The 19,496-nt window shown below is 43.4% G+C and overlaps 1 protein-coding gene across 4 annotated transcripts in view; it reads right to left on the bottom strand.

The window, feature by feature from the left end:
* Positions 1–19,496, bottom strand: part of CORIN (corin, serine peptidase) — a 1,512,429-nt gene that overhangs the window by 51,926 nt on the left and 1,441,007 nt on the right. For all 4 annotated transcript variants that reach the window (XM_069201641.1, XM_069201646.1, XM_069201651.1 and 1 more), the window contains exon 20: positions 12,683–12,954. In XM_069201641.1, coding sequence (XP_069057742.1) covers positions 12,683–12,954 — 272 coding nt within the window. The remainder of the gene's footprint in view (positions 1–12,682; positions 12,955–19,496) is intronic.

Here is a 19,496-nt window from a genome sequence, read left to right as displayed (position 1 = left end):
AAACTTACAAAATACATTTGTCTTTTGTAAGTTTGCGCCGCCTTTGCGCCAAGAAGCAGCACAAATGTGGTGCTAAAAAAGTATAAATAGGGGTCATATAAACATGTTTTCTTTGGAATATGCATAAAAACTAATGGTTGTATTGCATAGAATGCACTGGTGCCGGGGCACTGCTGTTCAGACACCTGGGCCCACATTTATACTTTTTTAGCGCTGCATTTGCGTAATTTTTTGACGCAAACTTACACATTACAATTATATTTTGCAAGTTTGCGCCGTTTTTGCGTCAACAAATGACGCAAATGCGGCGCTAAAAAAGTATAAATAAGGGCCCTAAACTCTTGACTGGTGCAAAAACAAAATTTGCTCTAATTGGTCAGTCAAAAAAAGAATTTAGGGCCATATTTATACTTTTTTGACGCAAAACTGCGCTAACGCAGTTTTGCGTCAAAAAATTTTGCGACGGCTAACGCCATTCTGAAGCACCATGCGGGCACCGTATTTATTCAATGACGTTAGCCGGCGGAGCTGCCTGGTGTGCGTGAAAAAAAATGACGTACACCAGGCAGCGCCGGCGTAGGGGAAAATGGAGCTTGGGCGCCAAAAAATGGGGCAAGTCAGGCTGAGGCAAAATTTTCGCCTCAACCCGATTTGCGCCATTTTTTTTTACTCCCAACCCCCATTGAAATGACTCCTGTCTTAGCAAAGACAGGAGTCATGCCCCCTTGCCCAATGGCCATGCCCAGGGGACTTATGTCCCCTGGGCATGGACATTGGGCATAGTGGCATGTAGGGGAGCACAAATCAGGCCCCCCTATGCCACAAAAAAAAAAAGAAAATATTACTTACCTGAACTTACCTTATGTTCCCTGGGATGGGTCCCTCCATCCTTAGGCGTCCTCCTGGGGTGGGCAAGGGTGACAGGGGGTGTCCCTGGGGGCATGGGAGGGCACCCCTGGGCTCCTTCCGAGCCCACAGGTCCCTTAACGCCTGCCCTGACCAGGTGCTAAAAAACGATGCAAAAGCGGCTGGACGTCATTTTTTTTTACCCCCCCCACTCCCGGGCGTGATTTTTGCCCGGGAGTGTAAATACGGCGCACATGCCTCGGAGTCCATTTTTTAGACGGGAACGCCTACCTCGCATATCATTAACGCAAAGTAGGTGTTCACGCAAAAAAGTGACGCAAACTCCATGGACTTTGGCGCTAGATGCGTTTAACGCCAGAGTATAAATATGGAGTTAGTTTTGCGTCGAATTTGTGTAAAAAAAAACGACTCAAATCCGGCGCAAACGGAGTATAAATATGCCCCTTAATTTTCACAGCGCTCGCTCGTTTCATTACAATGCTGGTGGTGCACTGTACTGGGAAATACGAAAGGAAGGCACACAATATCCACCACATTTTAAACTGTACATGTTTTCATTTCTAGGCTAATAAAACGTGATCTCGGTCACTGCTGTCCCAGCTGGTGAAGGGAAGGCAGCTGGTAATTGATGAACGAGTAGAGAGACACAATAGTGTCAGCTTTATTAGTAGCAACAAGTGCTGCTGCGAGGAAGAAGCATTATGTCATAGGCCACAGGGGCTCATGCAGGAAGCAAGTTTGTGTTTATTACCACCTTCATGCCTTTAGGGTGTTCAGTCCCCATATTAGGATTACTTCTTTGTGGAAAAAGAACATTTCTAATCAAGTAATGGCAAATTCAATGTATTCTGAAAAAGCCATACAAGGTACAAAGCCATGCAGACTACCCTTCCAGGAAATTACCCCAATGGACTCATGCTACTGCCTTTTCCATGACAAACCTCTGTAGAGCCGAAACTCATCCATTATTGTGACAACACGGCAGCATATCTAGGACTGTAGAAAGGAGAGGATACCTATTCCTATCCTTGGACAAACCCCAGAATGCTCTTGAGGGAAGCAATAGTCTCACTTACGCACAAACGGGGCTATGAGATGTAAAACACACAAGGCCATATGAGTCCTAAAAACCATAGGTCAGAAAGACTCCTGATGTAAAGTTTGCGAAGCGTTAGAAGGCATCTGCAAAGCTCCTAGTGAGTAAGTAGAAATCTGGAGGCTAGAAAAAACTAATATGGCATGCAGTGAACATCTGAAAAGCACCAAAGATGACGCCTCACACCAGAATCAATCAGAATTGAGAAAAGCACAATGGGCATTTCAGGATAATTACCCATAACAAATCCTGCGCTGCGCTTTCAAAGTCAGCCAGAATCACAGAGAAAAACATCTAGGGGAATTCTTGTAGGGGTTGGAAAAGCACTCAAAAAGCCAGGTCGTGTACTCACAGGATGATCAAGCCCCTGGTTTATTCAAGGTGCACTGGCACATAACAGAGCACATCCCCTAAGGGCCTGCAGCTAGCAAAATACCTTATTAGTCATTGCAGAGGGTGGAGTTGCGTCCAGGAAAATAGGGCCAGATATACATAGATTTTTTCAGGTCACAAACAGCCCAATTCGCAGAATTGGGCTCTTTGCGATCAGAAAAATTATTTTTACTACATACCAAACCTATTTTGCAATTCAGTAACCTATTAATGAATCGCAAAAGGGGTTATTGATTCGGTATTAGGAAGGGGCGTGCCACGGGGGCCACTGCCTGCTCTTAAAGAATTAAATGAAAACGTTTCAGTTTTTCAAAAATGCATCCCGTTTTCCTATAGGGAAAACGGGCTGCATTAAAAAAAAACTTTGCTTTATTTAAAAAGCAAACACAGATATGGTGTCCCAAGCAGGCCACCATCCCTGTGTTTTAGCTATTCCCAATGGGTCGCAAATTGGGACCTACCTCATGAATATTAATGAAAAACATACTGCTGTACATAGTTGTTTGCGATTTCCAGATAGCGAATCACAAAAATTAGCTATTAGGAAATTCCAAATGGAAGTCTATGTACATTTCCCCAAAAGTATGAAGTACAAGAGTGAAAGCCAGTATGAAGGGCCCAAAGGGTGGAAGCAAATCATCGGTTTCACTTACAGGTCAAAAAAGGGCTCAACCTGAGGCATAGCTACCATTGGTGCAGCAGGCAGGGGCAGCTCCTTTGGACTGGCGCAGGAGCGTTGCCCCTCTGGCTAAGAGCCAGCAGCTGAAAAATAAAACAATATTCAATTTTTTAGGGTCGAGCCTGCGTTGCATGCGCTCGCACATGCGTTTCGCAGCGAGTCGCTTTAGTTATTAGAAAAGGGCTTGGAGCCCTGTCGACATCACGTCAGTGTTTTTTATTGGTTCGTGGGCTTGTCTATTAAAATCCGCTTGCTTTCATTAGTCGAAGGCATGCACACGTCATGCCTTTTCCGGTGGCTGGCCCTCCTCGAGCGCATCGGCCAAGTACAGAAAACATGCGAGGCTCACTGTTTTCTGTCCGGCTCGTGGACTACTTTTTCTCTAGTTTCCTAGCGCGATTTCGCTTGGCAGAAGTCGAGCGCTTTACACAGTTAATTGCACTTTTTCGGTTACATACATAAATACACTTTTGCCGATAGGTGAAAAGTCGGGTTAGGAGTTTACAACGCTATCAGCTCTAACATCAGCAAACGTGAGACCCGTTGCATTTCAAATGCTTGCTTTTTCAGCTGCCGGCTCAGCTGAGCGCATATGTGAAGGGAGGGGCAGAGCTGGTCCATAGGAGGGGGAAGGAGCGGGAGTGGAGTCAGTACATTAAGGGTGCATGTTAGTTTGGCCAGCCGTCTTAAGGCTGACAAACTGACATGCGCACTTAGGTTTCTCCAACCCTGACTGTGTTACACAGCCGGGGTGGAGAAACTGCACAGACTCCAACGCAGTGTCTGAGCGGCAGACCAAGCCACTCAGACCAATCTTGGCACTGAGCTCATGCTACATATCGCATGAGAGCAGTGCCAGGATTGCATGGGGGAGCCTGTGCTGGACTCTAAGAGAATGCTGGGATACCATCAGAGATGGAGTGTGAGGTGGCCAACAGCGCCCTTCCCCTTGAGATTTGCAGTGGCCACCGCTGGGAGCAGGTGCAGTGGCACTGGACCCAGAGTCCTGAGGAGCCCATCGAAAAATGTAAATTTATGTATTTTACTATCCCAACCTCAGTTAAAGGGCCAATGTTCCAAGTCTGCACCAGGCCCATGGCATCCTTGCTATGTCCTAACGTACAAGTCTGCAGTTGCCCTTTCCAAAACATGATGAACTCATTCACTGACATTTGCTGCAAGCACAATGATAACCACAGATGGTATGTTACCTTTTCCATGCATAATTTTCAATGACTTACTCCTACAAATAATTTTTTTATTGCATATTTATTCACAATGCATGCATGTAAGCCGTGGAAAATGTAACATATCAAAAGGACTGTGCCGCTGGGTACATCCACTGAAATGGTTAACACACAAGGGCTATGTCTGCACGCAGCAAATGTCAGTTCATGAATTTGCTGTGTTTTCGAAAGAGTAACTGCAGTGTTGTACCAACGTTGCAGAAAACATGAATCGAAGTCACCGGAATACCCAGAATTAGTCAACATGGAACAGCTATTACTCTGTATAACAATTCACAGCAATTGATTCATCATACATCTCGTTCTCAAAACCAATTTACAGTAAGTACCAGCCCGACGAGGGTGCAACATTACTGTTAAAAGTCACACTAAGAAGGTGCTATAATGGATTGAGCCTTAAATGCCCCATTCCTCCCCTGTGTTTCCACCCAACTGATCATTCATCCCTCCTGCATGTGACCCACCCTCCCCACATTTTGTCCCACTTTTTAGGGCATCCCCTACTTTGATAGATTACTCTTTCTGCTCCTCGATACCAGTCTAGATCTGACTTACATTTTTTTACACTGGGTGGTGTCCCTACTCCCCACGTGATATATTGCGTTTGGCCACCACTGCTGTCAGTGCCAGCCATAGTCTCTGATACTTCAGCCAGGTGTCCTCCCCCACTATATTTAGGAGGAGCAACGTGGGATCCAAGGGGACTTCGTTTCCAAGCACTTGGCTTGCCACCCCTAAGACCGTCCGCCAAAAGCTCTGCATCATGAGACAGCCCCATAAAATATGGTAAGAAATGCCGACACGCCCACACCAGCAAGGTATTGGTCCAACCCATCTTGCACAGGACCACCTGGAATAGAATGCCCTATGCAGCCTGAACCTGGTCAGTATCACAACCACCCTAGGGCTCTGCTTCACCTCCACCCAGTCCTCGCCATCCAACGTTATATGAAATTCTTTTCTGAGCAGGCCTGCTCCAAATGGCAGAGCATGCCAGAAATTACAAGAAAGCCACACATTTCAGTAGCGGCTAGTGACATTTGAAAGTGGTGGGGAGTAAAATGTAGGTATGAGTGTTACGTCGCGGGCGTGCGATGTGTGCAACCATGACCAACAGAAAGGGTGTTTGGGGGCTCTCCCCCAGAGAATTTTTTTATGAAAACTGTGGCAAATGGTGCATTTGAAAACAAATTTAAGAAAGGAAGGTGGTTAATACCGCAATTTTGAACGTGAAATATTTGAACACATTAAAAACTGCCCCATCTTTCAGTGCATTGAATATGTTCAACAGTTACTGCAGTATGAAAATTGTACAGTACACTGAAACTAAATTTCATCACTATTCAAGATGCCTCAGGCTTTAGTAGGGTGCCCACTGTCCATTCCGGCTTCAGACTAGAGAGATAACGAATGTTGGTTGTGCCCCTGTAGTCACTGCATTTCACCGTGTGACAGCACACTGCGTCACGCAGGTTGTCTGCCCATGTTCCTTAAGGGAGGTAGCTTGGAGACCCTCCCCATCACTTTCACAGCTGGTTACAGGAAAAGCTGCCTTCCAGGGTCCCTGTTTTGTGCATGCATTTTAAGTGGTCTGTCCAGCGCAGTGTTCCATCTAGTGCCACAGACACACACCTGCTCTGATGACTGTGGCGTAAAGGGCAGAGGTTTGAGTCTTGGCACCAGCTGCCTATCCTGTGATTCTGGGCAAATCATATTCTCACTGTAGCTAAAAAAATGAATGTGACCTTGTGTAATGTAACTGGTGATCGTGTAAAACTCTCCAATACCTTCCCATTGAGATCACAGTATATGAAAAAAATTAAACATTCTGCTGCATGAACATCGTAAGACCATGCTCAGCCGCATGGCAATGATCCACAAAAGAGATAGTAGCCTGCCCACTCCCACCCACTCCCAACGCAATATCAGCCAATTGATTGCAAAGTACACTGTGCCTGGTGGGTTGCTTCATAGTATGCAGTGCATCTACAGTATGCATCCATGGTGCAATTCATGAATTCACTTTCTGCATGCACTTCACCTGTGCTTTTCTGTGAATGTCCGAGTGTGTCTGCACGCTTGTGCATATACTCGTGAGTACCCATGGGACCTCAGAGATAGAGACAGCCAAGCTTCTTTTGGTGAAGGCCCTACTAGTAGCCAAAACAGCCAAACTAAAGTCAACGAAGCTTGCTGTTGATGGGGCCTGCGCCGATGGTGCAGAGTCAGCTGAGCTGTCTGTGGGGAGCACTGGCATGCTGGAGAACATGTCACCTGCAGTGAGTACAGCTCATGGAGAATCAGCGCAATTCTTTTTTTCATGTTTAATTTTTCCCAGCACAAACAGTGACGGAAATGACTTCTCGTTAAGTTGTGTATTCTGTAACACCTCTAGCTGCCTGCATGCGATAGGTGAGCCCATAGGGCAACCAGCAAGTGAAAAGAGGGAGTATATGTTATGAGACATGGGAGACCTGCCGTACAGCAAAACCTGTTCAAAAACGTTAAAAATATGATTATGATAAATGTAAGGTACATCATCTAAACAAGTTCTCAGTCGGAGTGCGGCTAATTGGAGAGAATAAGACACCCACGGTTTGTTTTCCTGGAAAGTGGGCTCAATGCATTCTACCTGAAAAGCATGATGCAAGAAGCATGCCATTCTGAAGACATATTTGAACGCTTTTATTGGTTACTGCATTGCTTTACTTTGAGCTGTTTTAGTAAAAGATGGCTTGCTTCATGTTTGACAGTTTCTGCGTGTAGCCTACTCATCCAATGACCACCAGCTCCAGAGTGTGGATGAGATGGTTGTGCAGCTGGCAGGAGCTCAGTCTGGTACCCGATGACACCTCTGTGGCTGTACAGTGGACCACTGAAATTCTACCTAGGCTCAGAGGCTGCTGTCTGGTGTTCTGCTCCACTCCAATGCGAACCTAACCAATTCTGAAGCTGCTCTCATGCTGTTTTCGGCATGAGAGAAGCATCAGGATTGGATGGAGCAGACTAACCCAGCACTTCTTTTGAGACTGGGGGGCCTGTTTAACACAGCTGCTGAATAGGTGCGGACAGTGCTTAATTTGTAAATACAGAGGTGCCGGTGCCCAAAGCCCTCCTCTTAAACATGCGGCTGCTGCAATTAAATGTGTGAACAATGAATACTGAGGCGGCGTAATCCTGAAGCCATCTCGGGCCTCTTCGATCCATAGAAAGCCACACACCGCCCCTTCAGCTCACTCTTGCAGCTTTTTACTTTCTCTCTTTGTGACGCTTTTTCGTTTCTCCCTTCACCCGTCTTTCCTATATGTGTCTCTTGCTCGCAGCAAATGCTTGAGACATACGAATAAGTCCCGTCCCTCAAAAATAAGTGCCGGTGCTCAGCACCGGAAACAACAACCACAAATTAAGCACTGGGTGCGGGCAGAAGTGCGCATATCGGGCTGGCAGTCGCAAGACAACTGGCCAATCCGACATGTGCACTCCACACTGAGTGTCATCCCTGCTGCTGCTCTGCTAATCAATTCAGAGAATCACCCCCTCCCCCGACTCGCCGGTGGCACACACATCATAATAAAATGGTAATGAGACCATTTTATTATTTATTTAGGTTTACTGCTGCACCCACAGCAGGCAGGGCGACGCTCCTTCGCCCTAAAGAAGGAACCACCGCTGATGCTTTTGCATTATTTTAAATGTTTGCTGTATTTTTTGTAAAATATCAGATAACATTGCCTCTTTGCAATAGTATACATAGAAAGGGTTGTTTGCACCACATTGGGTCTATGTTGTATCTTTCTTTTTGCACAGTTCTGAGCATGGTGACATGTTTTGACTCTGTAGACAGACTTCAGAGATGGTCAGGGACTGGACAAATTCAAATCGGGAAGTCTATCGTTTGGTTCTAGAAAATCAACACAGGATGTCTGAATAACTGAAGATCGCTGTGGAGGGGTCAGGCCAAATTAAAGATGCTTGAACAGTGCAAGGTGTACAGCCTATCAGCCCAAACTGTATGCAGTGGTTGGTGTGGAGTAGGCCCAGGCTGCTACAAAATGCTGATAATGTTATCCGGTGGGTACAGCTTTGTCTGGAAATGTCTAGATATATTTCTTTCTTGCTTGCGCCCAGGCATTCATATTGGTCTAAAATGATCTCAGTACCACAGCCTTCTAGTTTGCAGATCTTATGAGTCTAGATGCTCCAATACAAAGCCGGTGATAGCAATTATGATTCAATGATGAAATAGGACATGGTAATGTGGTATGGGACGTTAAAAGAAAGTAAAGTATTTTGCTGTAGAGAAATGTTAGGTGTAGGAAATCTGAATTTTCGGCTATTTCACTTCAGGTTTGATGCCTTTTGCAGGACCCTATTTTTTTCTTGGCGTAGAACTCCGTGCAATGTTATCCCTGCTAAACAGGCGTTAAGTGTCCGTGCTTTCCCTTGAAACATGGTTAAACTGGCTATCCCTGATTGACATTTTTAACATGCCCACAAGTCCCTAGTATATGGTGTAGAAAATGCACCTATACCTAGAGGTTACATGCCCCTTGTGGACTACAACACCTATTCTGCCATCCATTCACTGGATCTGTGAAGCATATCTGCAGGCATACCTACAATGTGTAGCCTGACTGCAGCAGCCTAAAAATCTGCTGTCAAAATAACCCTTTTTGACAGGCATGAAACCCTGCTTTTAAATATTAATACATCACTCCTAAATCCATCTTGTTTCCCACAAGTAGGGTGTCTGATATTTAAAAGTGGAGCATGTACAAAATTAAAGTTGTTGCTTCAGTGACTAGCCCCCAAAATCTATTTTCACTAGCAGGTCTGTAGCTATACATTACTAAATTTCAAAGCACAGATGTAATACCTAAAATGTGTAGCCTGACTGCAGCAGCCTAAAAATCTGCTGTCAAAATAACCCTTTTTGACAGGCATAAAACCCTGCTTTTAAATATTAATACATCACTCCTAAATTCCATCTTGTTTCCCACAAGTTAGGGTGTCTGATATTTAAAAGTGGAGCATGTACGAAATTAAAGTTGTTGCTTCAGTGACTAGCCCCCAAAATCTATTTTCACTAGCAGGTCTGTAGCTCTACATTACTAAATTACAAAGCACAGATGTAAACTTTAATCTGCAACTTTTGACAGGAACAGGCTAATTCAAAGATTATTTTTTTAAAATCCAATTCACCAGTAAAGTTAGATTTTTAATAAATATTTAGAAAAAAGTTACCTTTTTCCTGCCTGAAGCTCCTGGAAGCTAATTTGCATTAGCTCTTCAACAGCTGCCCAGACAGTACTTAGCCTTACTAAGGTATGAAAACTGCTCATAGAGCAGGAACATTAGCCTGGGTGTGGGGATGTGTTGTTCTTCCCCTTGCAGTAAGACCACCTAGGGTGAACCAAAGAACCGTATTAACTTGTAAAAGAGGCCTGCTGTTTAACAAGCACATGTAAGGTGAGACCTGAAGAAGGTAATCTGTTGTCCCCCAGCCAGGCTGGCACCAAACCTAGAAGGACAGAAGCTAATCCAGAACTGGTTAGGAGTGATCCCAGGAGAGGGGACTGCTCATTTCCCTGGCCACAGCAGCTCTGAAAGGACACGAGCCCTGCACAAGAGAAAAAGGGTTTCTCCATCTTTGGGTTTTAAAAGTGAAGGGCACTGTGGGATTGGTTGCAGTGGGGAAAACAGTAAATGCTGAAAAAGAGGATAGAATTGCCCCTGGAAACTGGCTAGGTAGTGTCAAGGTGTTGTTCCTATCCACTGGTTAGCGCCAGCCATAAAAGTGGGACCCCAAGGAACCCTCCTCAGAATACTTTCTGGACCTGCAGAAGGTCAGAAGAGAACTGCACCCTACTTGCTTTATCCTGAGAGGAGCCCCGAAGGACTGAACTTGCTCCCTAAGTGCTGTCCCTGAGCTCCAAGGAGCCTTAGAAGTGACACAGAGGAGCTGTTCAGAAACCATGAGAATGTGGGACTTAGAAATGTTTTGTGCCTTCAACACCATCACTCAGCAAAGGTGTAAATTTTGATACACCTTCCTTGGACACAGCTTTAGGCTTGCCCTGCAGGAGTATTTTGAGCTCCATAAAAGAGACTAAGGCCCATATTTGTACTTTTTTGCACTGCATTGGCGTAATTTATTGACGCAAAAGCGGCGCAAACTTACAAAATACAATTGTATTTTGTAAGTTTGCGCTGCTTTTATGTCAGAAATGACGCAAATGGGGAGCAAAAAAAGTATAAATATGGGCCTAAGCCAGAATGTAAAAAGTTTGAACAGGACAAACCAGCTTGGGGTACCCTACCTGCAATACCTTGCAGTCCGCCTCAAATCGGACCTTGGGTCTTGGTCTGCTGCTCCATAGGCTATCATTGGAACTTAGTGGGTTTTGGAGCTATATTTACTTAAAACGTTAAACATTCATCAAGTAATTTTGTATATTTCATTTTACTCTATTAATCTACTTCAGGTTGAGATTTATATTGGTTGGTGTATATTCTTAATTATTGTTTTGGTATTGCATACATTCTTTACACAATGCCCTATTTCAAGTTTGTCTGTTCTGTGGCTTTGTTACAAGGGGGTTGAGTTCAGGTTAATTTAGGGACTTTGCTATTCGCCATGATTAGATAGTGCCATCAGCTCACCGCAAATAATAATCCATCTTTTTACATTAGGTCATTTGGCAAATTCAGTGAAACAATGTGCAAAATGTGGCACAGTCTTATCACACTGATGGTATTTCCCTGGCATCACACTGAATAGTTGCTGCTGAGTGTATATACCTATTCAGATGGCATCATTTCCTTTTAGTGTCTGGCACCTCAAATAAGTATGATGGGGTCAGGAAAAAGAATGGCATAGCCTGTACAAATTAGGGCCCAGTTGGATGCAGTGCACAGATATGTTGCGTTCAAAAAACCTAATGTGGTATCTGAAAATAAAATAAATGGCTGATAAAGAATATAAAAGCATGGTAAAGTAAGGTGGGTTTAAACGTGAACTATGCTCAAAAGGCCTAACATTTAAGAGATTGTTCTCTCAAATATACCTTTCTAAGCAGAAGAGAAATTTACTTTGGACTGCCAGAGACGCTCTACTTTTTCACAATAGGGCATGTGAGAGATTTTGGAGTTAAAGGATGACTGAATAAATGGCTGAAGGCCTTTTGTTGGTCATGGACAAGCCTTAAATTTACGTTCCCAGTCTGAGTTTAGTGCTCAGATTTACATGTTTAGATTACACAGAAGAATCCCAGTGGGAATCTTTGGAGCTAATCTGGAAGCAAGCAAGAAATGTCATATTGCTGACTCATGTTGGAGTGTAACTGGCAGTAGTAAATGATCAGAGACTATGGGCCAGATGTACGACCAGAGTTTTGTGACTTGCAATTTGCGACTCATTTGCAAGTCGCAAATTGCGAGTTGCAAAACCATACGTACAACAGTGTACTTCACACTGTTTGTGATTCCCAATTTGGTCGCAAATGACCTACCTCATTAATATTCAGGAGGTAGGTCGCAATTTGCGACCCCCATTGGAAATGCTTGAACTCACAGGGATGGTGGCCTGCTGGGGACAGCAGACCACCATGTCTGTGACTGCTTTTAAATAAACAATTTTTTTTAAATCCTCAAAGGAAAACGGGATGCATTTCAAAAACAAAAATGAAAAGTTTTTTTTGAATTTTTTCAGAGCAGGCAGTGGTCTGTGGGACCACTGCCTGCTCTGAAAAAAATATATACGCTACCATTCACAAAGGGGATGGGGTTCCATGGGAACCCCGTCCTGTTTGCGAATGGGTTAACACCAATTTGAAATTGGTGCTAACTGTGATTGTTTTGTGACCGCATTCATGGTCACAAAACAACCCTACATCACACTGCGACTCACAATTAGGACAGGAACACCACTTCCTAATTGCGACTCACAAACCTATTATGCAATTCTGTAAATAGATTACCGAATTGCAAAATATGGTCTGTACATACAATGATCAATATTAGCTGTCACTTGTCTTGAGATGATCCGGGTCATATGAAAACATGCATCTACTGCTGCGTGTACTGTACAATGCTGTCAAAGATGGAAGTTGACTGTACAACCTGTACTGATGACACCGATAGCATAAGGAGAGGATGTATTTCCTTTATGGCAGCATGAGAGTCTGTTGGTCATTTCTGATCTACCAGGTCAGAAAACTCTTCAAATATGCATGTTGCCTCAAAGGCAAAGTGTTAGACATTTCTCTACTAACCCTAAGGATATCATCCCCATCACTTTGAAAAGATGAACGAAGTCAGGTGCTTTACTGTCACTGACAATTATTCATTAAATATCACATAATCAGATGTTTTCAAAGCACATTCAGTAATTCTGCTTACTTTTGCTGCCCATGTGTCCCCAGCCTGTTATGTAGCAGTAGGTATCTGGTTCAACCAGCTGTTCATTTCCAGGTAAACACACTGGCCGGACGTAGCTTGTCTCATTTATATTTTCTTTTAGCTCTACTATGCTTATGTCATAGTCAACCACTGCCCGGTTGTAACGGGGATGTAGGATAACCCTCTTCACCAAACGAGTCTGCATGAAGTCGGAGGGGTGATCCAGATTGTTGATGCCAAATATTACTTTCCACACAGCTGCATTTTCTCTCCTGCAATGTAAATTTAAAAAGTGTTGTTTGAAGGTTGCCAGTTAAAGAGCAAGACAAGTACTACCAAGTATCATATTACATTGAAATGTAATTACTTTTTGCCAGAACAGGTATAGTCACTTCTAACACTTTTACTGAAAGAAGGCATCTTTAAAAACAAGCCAAGTTACACTGTTTGTTTGTAGATCTCTTGAAACTGTTATTTTCACAATTAACGTGAACCCTCTGCCCTCAATATTAACTATCGTGTTTGCCTTATACCTATGTGAACTACACCAAGGAGAAGCAATGAAGTACAGGCAAAGATTATAAACTTAAGCCCTGTTATAATGTTCATGAGTGTTAGCCACAGTGTGGCTATGGCACACACAAAACACACCCGGTAACAAAAATGAGCAATTTTGGGCCTGATTTACAATGGTAACATATATTTTGGAGTACATTTACTACTCTGTGGTATTCACGAACTGCACTTATGTAGTAACTTAAACTTTTATACTAACACTTGCGCTACATATGTCGAACCAATGGTACTGCAACACTCTCCCGCAGAAAGTAATGGAGGTAGGGAGTTAAAATAAACTCTATAGGAAAATGTTTTAAATTAAATAATTTAAAAGAGTTAAAAATAGCAGTAATTATAGGTTAATGTTGAATATACATATATATATATATGTGTGTGTGTAGAAATATATATATATATATATATATATATATATATATACATATAGTACATTTATTCATTAAATACATATAAAACTAGTATGTATTTATTTACTAAATAAATGATAAATATGTAAATTGTTTGTACATTTTCTAACATTACGTTTTAATTATTAATATTTTTAACAATTTTAAATAATTTAATGTATTATTATTTCCTATGACATTTATTTCAAGTCCCTACCTTCCTTATTTTCTACGGGAGGATGTTGCAGTACCAGTGGCTATGTATAGTGCTGGACTGACTACAAAAGTGTAAGTTACTACAAAAGTGCAGTTTCTGAATACCATAGAAAAAAGTACAAACATAGTCAAAAATATGTTTAAAAATAACTTTCAGTTTAAAAGCAACTGATGTAGAGTTCTTTGTGTGTCCAACAGTTTCCAGGCAGCAATTAAAATGTCAAGATAGCTCTGATGATTAATGTTCCTGCTGGAAAGAGATCAGAGGGTTTCTCTAGTGGCAGTTTTGACATCATCATAAAGTAGCTCGGATGGTTAATATGCCCATTGAAGTATTGGAGTTTCCACCCAAATTGAACATCACTGTTAATGGTTAGAAATGGAACATGTCTTTAAATTGCCTATGTGCCATTTGCCATGCTTTCATATATCAATGCTTAAACTCAGTGGCAAGTTATGCAAGATAGAGCCTGATGTGAGTTAAACCAGGCAGGGATACACAACATAATGTCCACACTCAACAAATGCCAAGAACGTATTGCTGAAAACAACATTATCCAGCGCATAACCCCTTGGGTGCCTGGGACGAGCTGGTTACGTCCTCTGCCATGGCCCTGGGGTGCTGAGGACGTAACCAGCTCGTTCTGCACCTGGCCCACGGGGGGGAGTGCTAGTGCCCCCCCCTGTGGGGCTCCCACCCCCCTGGGCGGGGATGGAAGGGGAAATCGCTTTGACACCCCCCCAGTGACGTTTGATGACGTCAGCGCACAACGCTGACCTCATCTGAGGTCCCAGCACGATCGGAAAGAAACGCTTGCATTTCTCTTCCGATCAGGGCGGTGCGGGAGATCAGAGAGGCATCAAAGGAAAGGAAAGGTGTTTACTTTCCTTTAATTTCTCTCAGCATTCCTGCAGCACGATCGCATAGTGATCGTGCTGCATAAATGCCCACTATACACCAGGGATTTTTGTTTACTTTTGTAAACAAATAATGGGAGCGGCCCCTTGGGCAAGGGTTGCTCCTCAAAGGGGGCTTTTTATTTCTAGGCCATTTCTCCCCCGTCTTGGGGGCAGATCAGCCTATTTCAATTAGGCCAATCTGCCCCCAAAGGGGGACAGAAAACACCAGACACCAGGGAATTTTTTTTTTGTTTTATACAGGTTGTGGAGTGGCACCTTAAGCAAGGGTCGCTCCCTTGGGGGGCAATTTTATTTTAGGCCATTTCTGCCCACCTTGGGGGCAGATCGGACTATTTCTATTAGGCCCATCTGTCCTCAATGGGGCAGATCTACCTATTTTTCTTAGGCCAATCTGCCCCCAAAGGGGGCAGAAATCACTAGACATCAGTGATTTATTTTGGTGCCAATTCCACGCAAGGGAAAGCGACCCCTTAGGCAAGGATCGCTCCCCTGGGGCAATTTTATTTTAGGCCATTTCTACCCCCCCCTTGGGAACAGATTGGCCTACTTTTATTAGGCCAGTCTGCCCCAAGGGGGGCAGAAAGCACTAGACACCAGTTTTTTTTTTTTTTCAGATGGGGAGCGACCCCTTAGGCAAGGGTCGGTCCCCTGGGGGGCAAATTTATTTTAGGCCATCAGCCTATTTCTATGAAGCCCATCTGCCCCCAAGGGGGGCAGAAACCACTTACGCACCAGGGATTGGTGTGTGTCTATATGTGTGTTTTGTTTGGGGGGCAGCCCCTTGGGCAATGGTCGCTGCCCATTGGGGCACATCACTGTTGGCCATTTCTGTCCCCCATGGGGGCAGATTGGCTTATTTTTGTATGGCCCATCTGCCCCACAGGGGAGCAGAAAGCACACTAGACACCAAGGAAAAATTGTTTAAAAAAAAATAGGGTGGGGGTATGGCCATACCCTCACCCCAAATAAATGGGGACACAGTTGTTCTGCAGATGGGGCAATAACCCCATCCACTCCCTGGGGGGGCAGAAAACCTACCAGATGCCAGGGAATTTAAAAAGAAAAAAAATAGGGTGGGTGGTGGCTATCAACCAATATGGGCATGATTATGCCCGCCACCCCAAATGAAGGGGGTAACAGTCTTTCAGCTCCCCCCGCATAGTAAAAGATCTTATCCCATGGCAAGCAAGAGGACATTTGATTATTTTGGGTTTCGGTTTTACATTTGGGCCACGAGAGCTTAGATAACTCTCAAAATCGTCCCACTTGGAATGGTGAGGGCTGCACTTTTTGGACTTTGGGATTCTGCCATGTAGAAAAATATACGAGACCCAGACACATCTGAAAACTAAACATCTGGGTGAGTCAAGGGTGGTGTGCTTCACATGCACCCCTCACCATTTTCTTACCCACCATGACCTGTAAACCTCCAACTTTGCTGGAAATCACACATTTTCCCTACATTTTTGTGATGGAACCTTCTGGAATATGCAGGAATGCACAAAATTCCTAACACCAGCATTGTCGTATCTAAACCAATAAAAATTCTGCCCCACCTGTCAGCCTAAAAACGTTTTTTTTCCACACTGCCCTTTTGGACCCGGTTTGGTTCCCCCTAAATTTTGACATGTTTTTGGCTCTTCCCTGTCACAGGCACTTGGCCCACCTACACAAGTGAGGTATCATGTTTATCAGGAGACTGAGGGGAAAGTTGGGTGGTAGGAAATGTATGCCGGTGTGGTGATCCTATACAGAAATGTGGGTAAAATTTGATTTGTTTAGCTACATTTGACGTTTGCTGAGGATTCTGGGTAAGAAAACTGTGCAGGATCTATGCAAGTCACACCTCCCTGGACTCCCTTGGGTATCTAGTTTTCAGAAATGTCTGACATTGGTAGGTTTCCCTAGATGGCTGCTGAGCCCAGGACCAAAAACTCAGGTGCCCCCCCCTCCAGCAAAAACAGGTAGTTTTGTAAATGATAATTTTGATGTGTCCACGTAGTGTTTTGGGGCACTTCTTGCCACGGCCACTAAACCTACCCACATAAGTGAGGTACCATTTTTATCAGGAGTTGTGGGGGAATGCTGGGTTGAAGCAAGTGTATGGCTCCCCTCGGATTCCAGAACTCTGAAGCACTGAAATTTTAGGCAAGAGTTTTTGTTTGCCAAATTTTAAGGTTTGCTAAGGATTTTGGGTTACAGAACCCTGTGAGAGCACCACAAGTTACCCCATCCTGGGTTCCCCTACATGTCCCGTTTTCGGAATTGTCCAGGTTTGCTAGGTTTTCCTAGGTGCCGGATGAGCTACAGGCCAAAATCCACAGCTAGGCACTTTGCAAAAAACAGGTCAGTTTTCATAAGAAAAATATGATGTGTCCATGTTGTGTTTTGAGGTATTTCCTGTTGCGGGTTCTAGGCCTACCAACACATGTGATTTACCATTTTTATCAGGAGACTTGGGGGCATGCTGGGTGGAAGGACACTTGGGGCTCCTCTCAGGTTCCAGAACTTTCTATCACGGAAATGTGAGGAAAAAGTTTGTTATTTGCCAAAGAGTGAGGTTTGCAAAGGATTCTGGGTAACAGAACCTGCTGAGAGCCCAACAAGTCACCCTAATATGAATTCCCCTAGGTGTCTAGTTTTCAAAAATGTATAGGTTTGCTAGATTTCCCTAGGTGGCGGCCGAGCTAGAGGCCAAAATCCACAGTTAGGCATTGTGCAAAAAACAGGTCGGTTTTCTTTGGAAAAAAGTGATGTGTCCATGTTGTATTTTGGGGCATTTCCTGTCACGGGCACTAGGCCTACCCACAAAAGTGAGGTACCATTTTTATTGGGAGACTTGGGGGAACACAGAATAGAAGAACAAGTGTTATTGCCCTTGTCTTTCTCTACATTTTTTCCTTCCAAATTTAAGACAGCGTGTAAAAAAGATGTCTATTTGAGAAATGCTCTGTAATCCACATGCTAGTATGGGGACCCCGGAATTCAGAGATGTGCAAATAACCACTGCTTCTCAACACCTTATCTTGTGCCCATTTTGGAAATACAAAGGTTTCCTTGATGCCTATTTTTCACTCCTTCTATTTCACCAAATAAATTGCTGTATACCCCCGTATACAATGAAAACCCATTGCAAGGTGCAGCACATTTATTGGCTCTGGGTACCTAGTGTTCTTGATGAACATACAAGCGCTATGTATACCCAAACCCAGAAAAGTCCAGCAGATGTAACGGTATATTGCTTTAAAAAAATCTGCCATAGTTGGAAAAAGTTATAGAAGAAAATGTGGACAGAAATGGCTCTTTTTTTCAACTCAATTCCAATATCTTTTATTTTAGCTGTTACTTTCTGTAGGAAAACCTTGAAGGATCTACACAAATGACCCCTTGCTGAATTCAGAATTGTGTCTACTTTTCAGAAATGTTTAGCTGTCTGGGATTGGTTTCACACCCATTTCTGTCACTAACTGGAAGGAGGCTGAACGCACAAAAAATTGTAAATGTGTTGAAAAATGTGGTTTTCTGATTCAAGTCCGCCTGTTTCTGAAAGCTGGGAAGATGTTGATTTTAGCACCGCAAAACCTTTGTTGATGTCATTTTCAGGGAAAAAGCCACATGCTTTCTTCTGCAGCACTTTTTCCCATTTAAAAAATTCAAGCTGCATTTTGGCTAATTTCTTGCTCTCCTCCAGGGGAACCCATAAACTCTGGGTACCTCTAGAATTCGTAGGATGTTGGGGAAAAAGGACGCAAATTTGGTGTGGGTAGCTTATGTGGACAAAAAGTTATGAGGGCCTAAAAGCAAACTACCCCAAATAGCCAAAAAAAGGATTGGCACCTGAGGGGGAAAAGGCCTGGCAGCGAAGGGGTTAATATGCAAAATAAATAAATAAAAATCAGTGCAGGCTTTCGTAGGAGGTCGCTGCCAATTACCACTTTTGGCCCCCTGATTGCACTACCTACCTGGTGATCTTTGAAAGTGGTGGGGTTTAATGCCTAGCCTGAAATAGAACGAGTGGAGAGGGCACCTGCTTGCTACTTAAAACTACTGGACCTCTGTTGCAAAGTGCACACACCCTTCTTTTATAATTAAAGAAGTGAAGGTACTAAATACCTGACAGCACCTGCCCACTTAAAGCGCTACTCACAGAAACAAATATTCCATAGAGACTTGTAGCACTTATGCTCAAATGTGAAATTTCATCTTTCAAGGAGCTAAGAGCCTTGAATTGGCCACAATAAGACAGAGTGCACATAAAACACCTAAATCTAACTATATTGTCACTGCTATCAAAGTACAAATAAGAACGCGGTACTGTGGAACACTGTTGAATTGCTCAAAAGGAGGGTTCTCACTCACCTGGTGACACTGGATATCTGTCACTTTGATATGGAAGCTTCAACTCTCCTGCTCTTACAATGTTCTAGAAAGGATTTTTCATAATTAAATGTTTTCCACATATATCGACATTAACATGCCACATGCAAATGTATTTTCTACGCATTGTTCATGTTTAAACTGAATTTAGTTAATGTAAGCCTATATTTTAAAAGGGCTTCTGTTAGTTGTTACTTTGCTTTGCGAAACATTAACATTATTGTTTTTTAGTTGAAAAGCTGAAGCAACATTGAAAACGTGTAATGCTTATTTTTCCCCGTTTCTCTTGCAGACATGAATGTTATGTTCTTTGAGAATGTGGCAGACTTTCTTAACTG

This window comes from Pleurodeles waltl, chromosome 1_2 (genome assembly GCF_031143425.1).
Source record: "Pleurodeles waltl isolate 20211129_DDA chromosome 1_2, aPleWal1.hap1.20221129, whole genome shotgun sequence".
Lineage (NCBI taxonomy): Eukaryota > Metazoa > Chordata > Amphibia > Caudata > Salamandridae > Pleurodeles > Pleurodeles waltl.
Note: the sequence above shows the minus strand (reverse complement) of the source record. Positions and strands in the feature narration are given on the sequence as shown.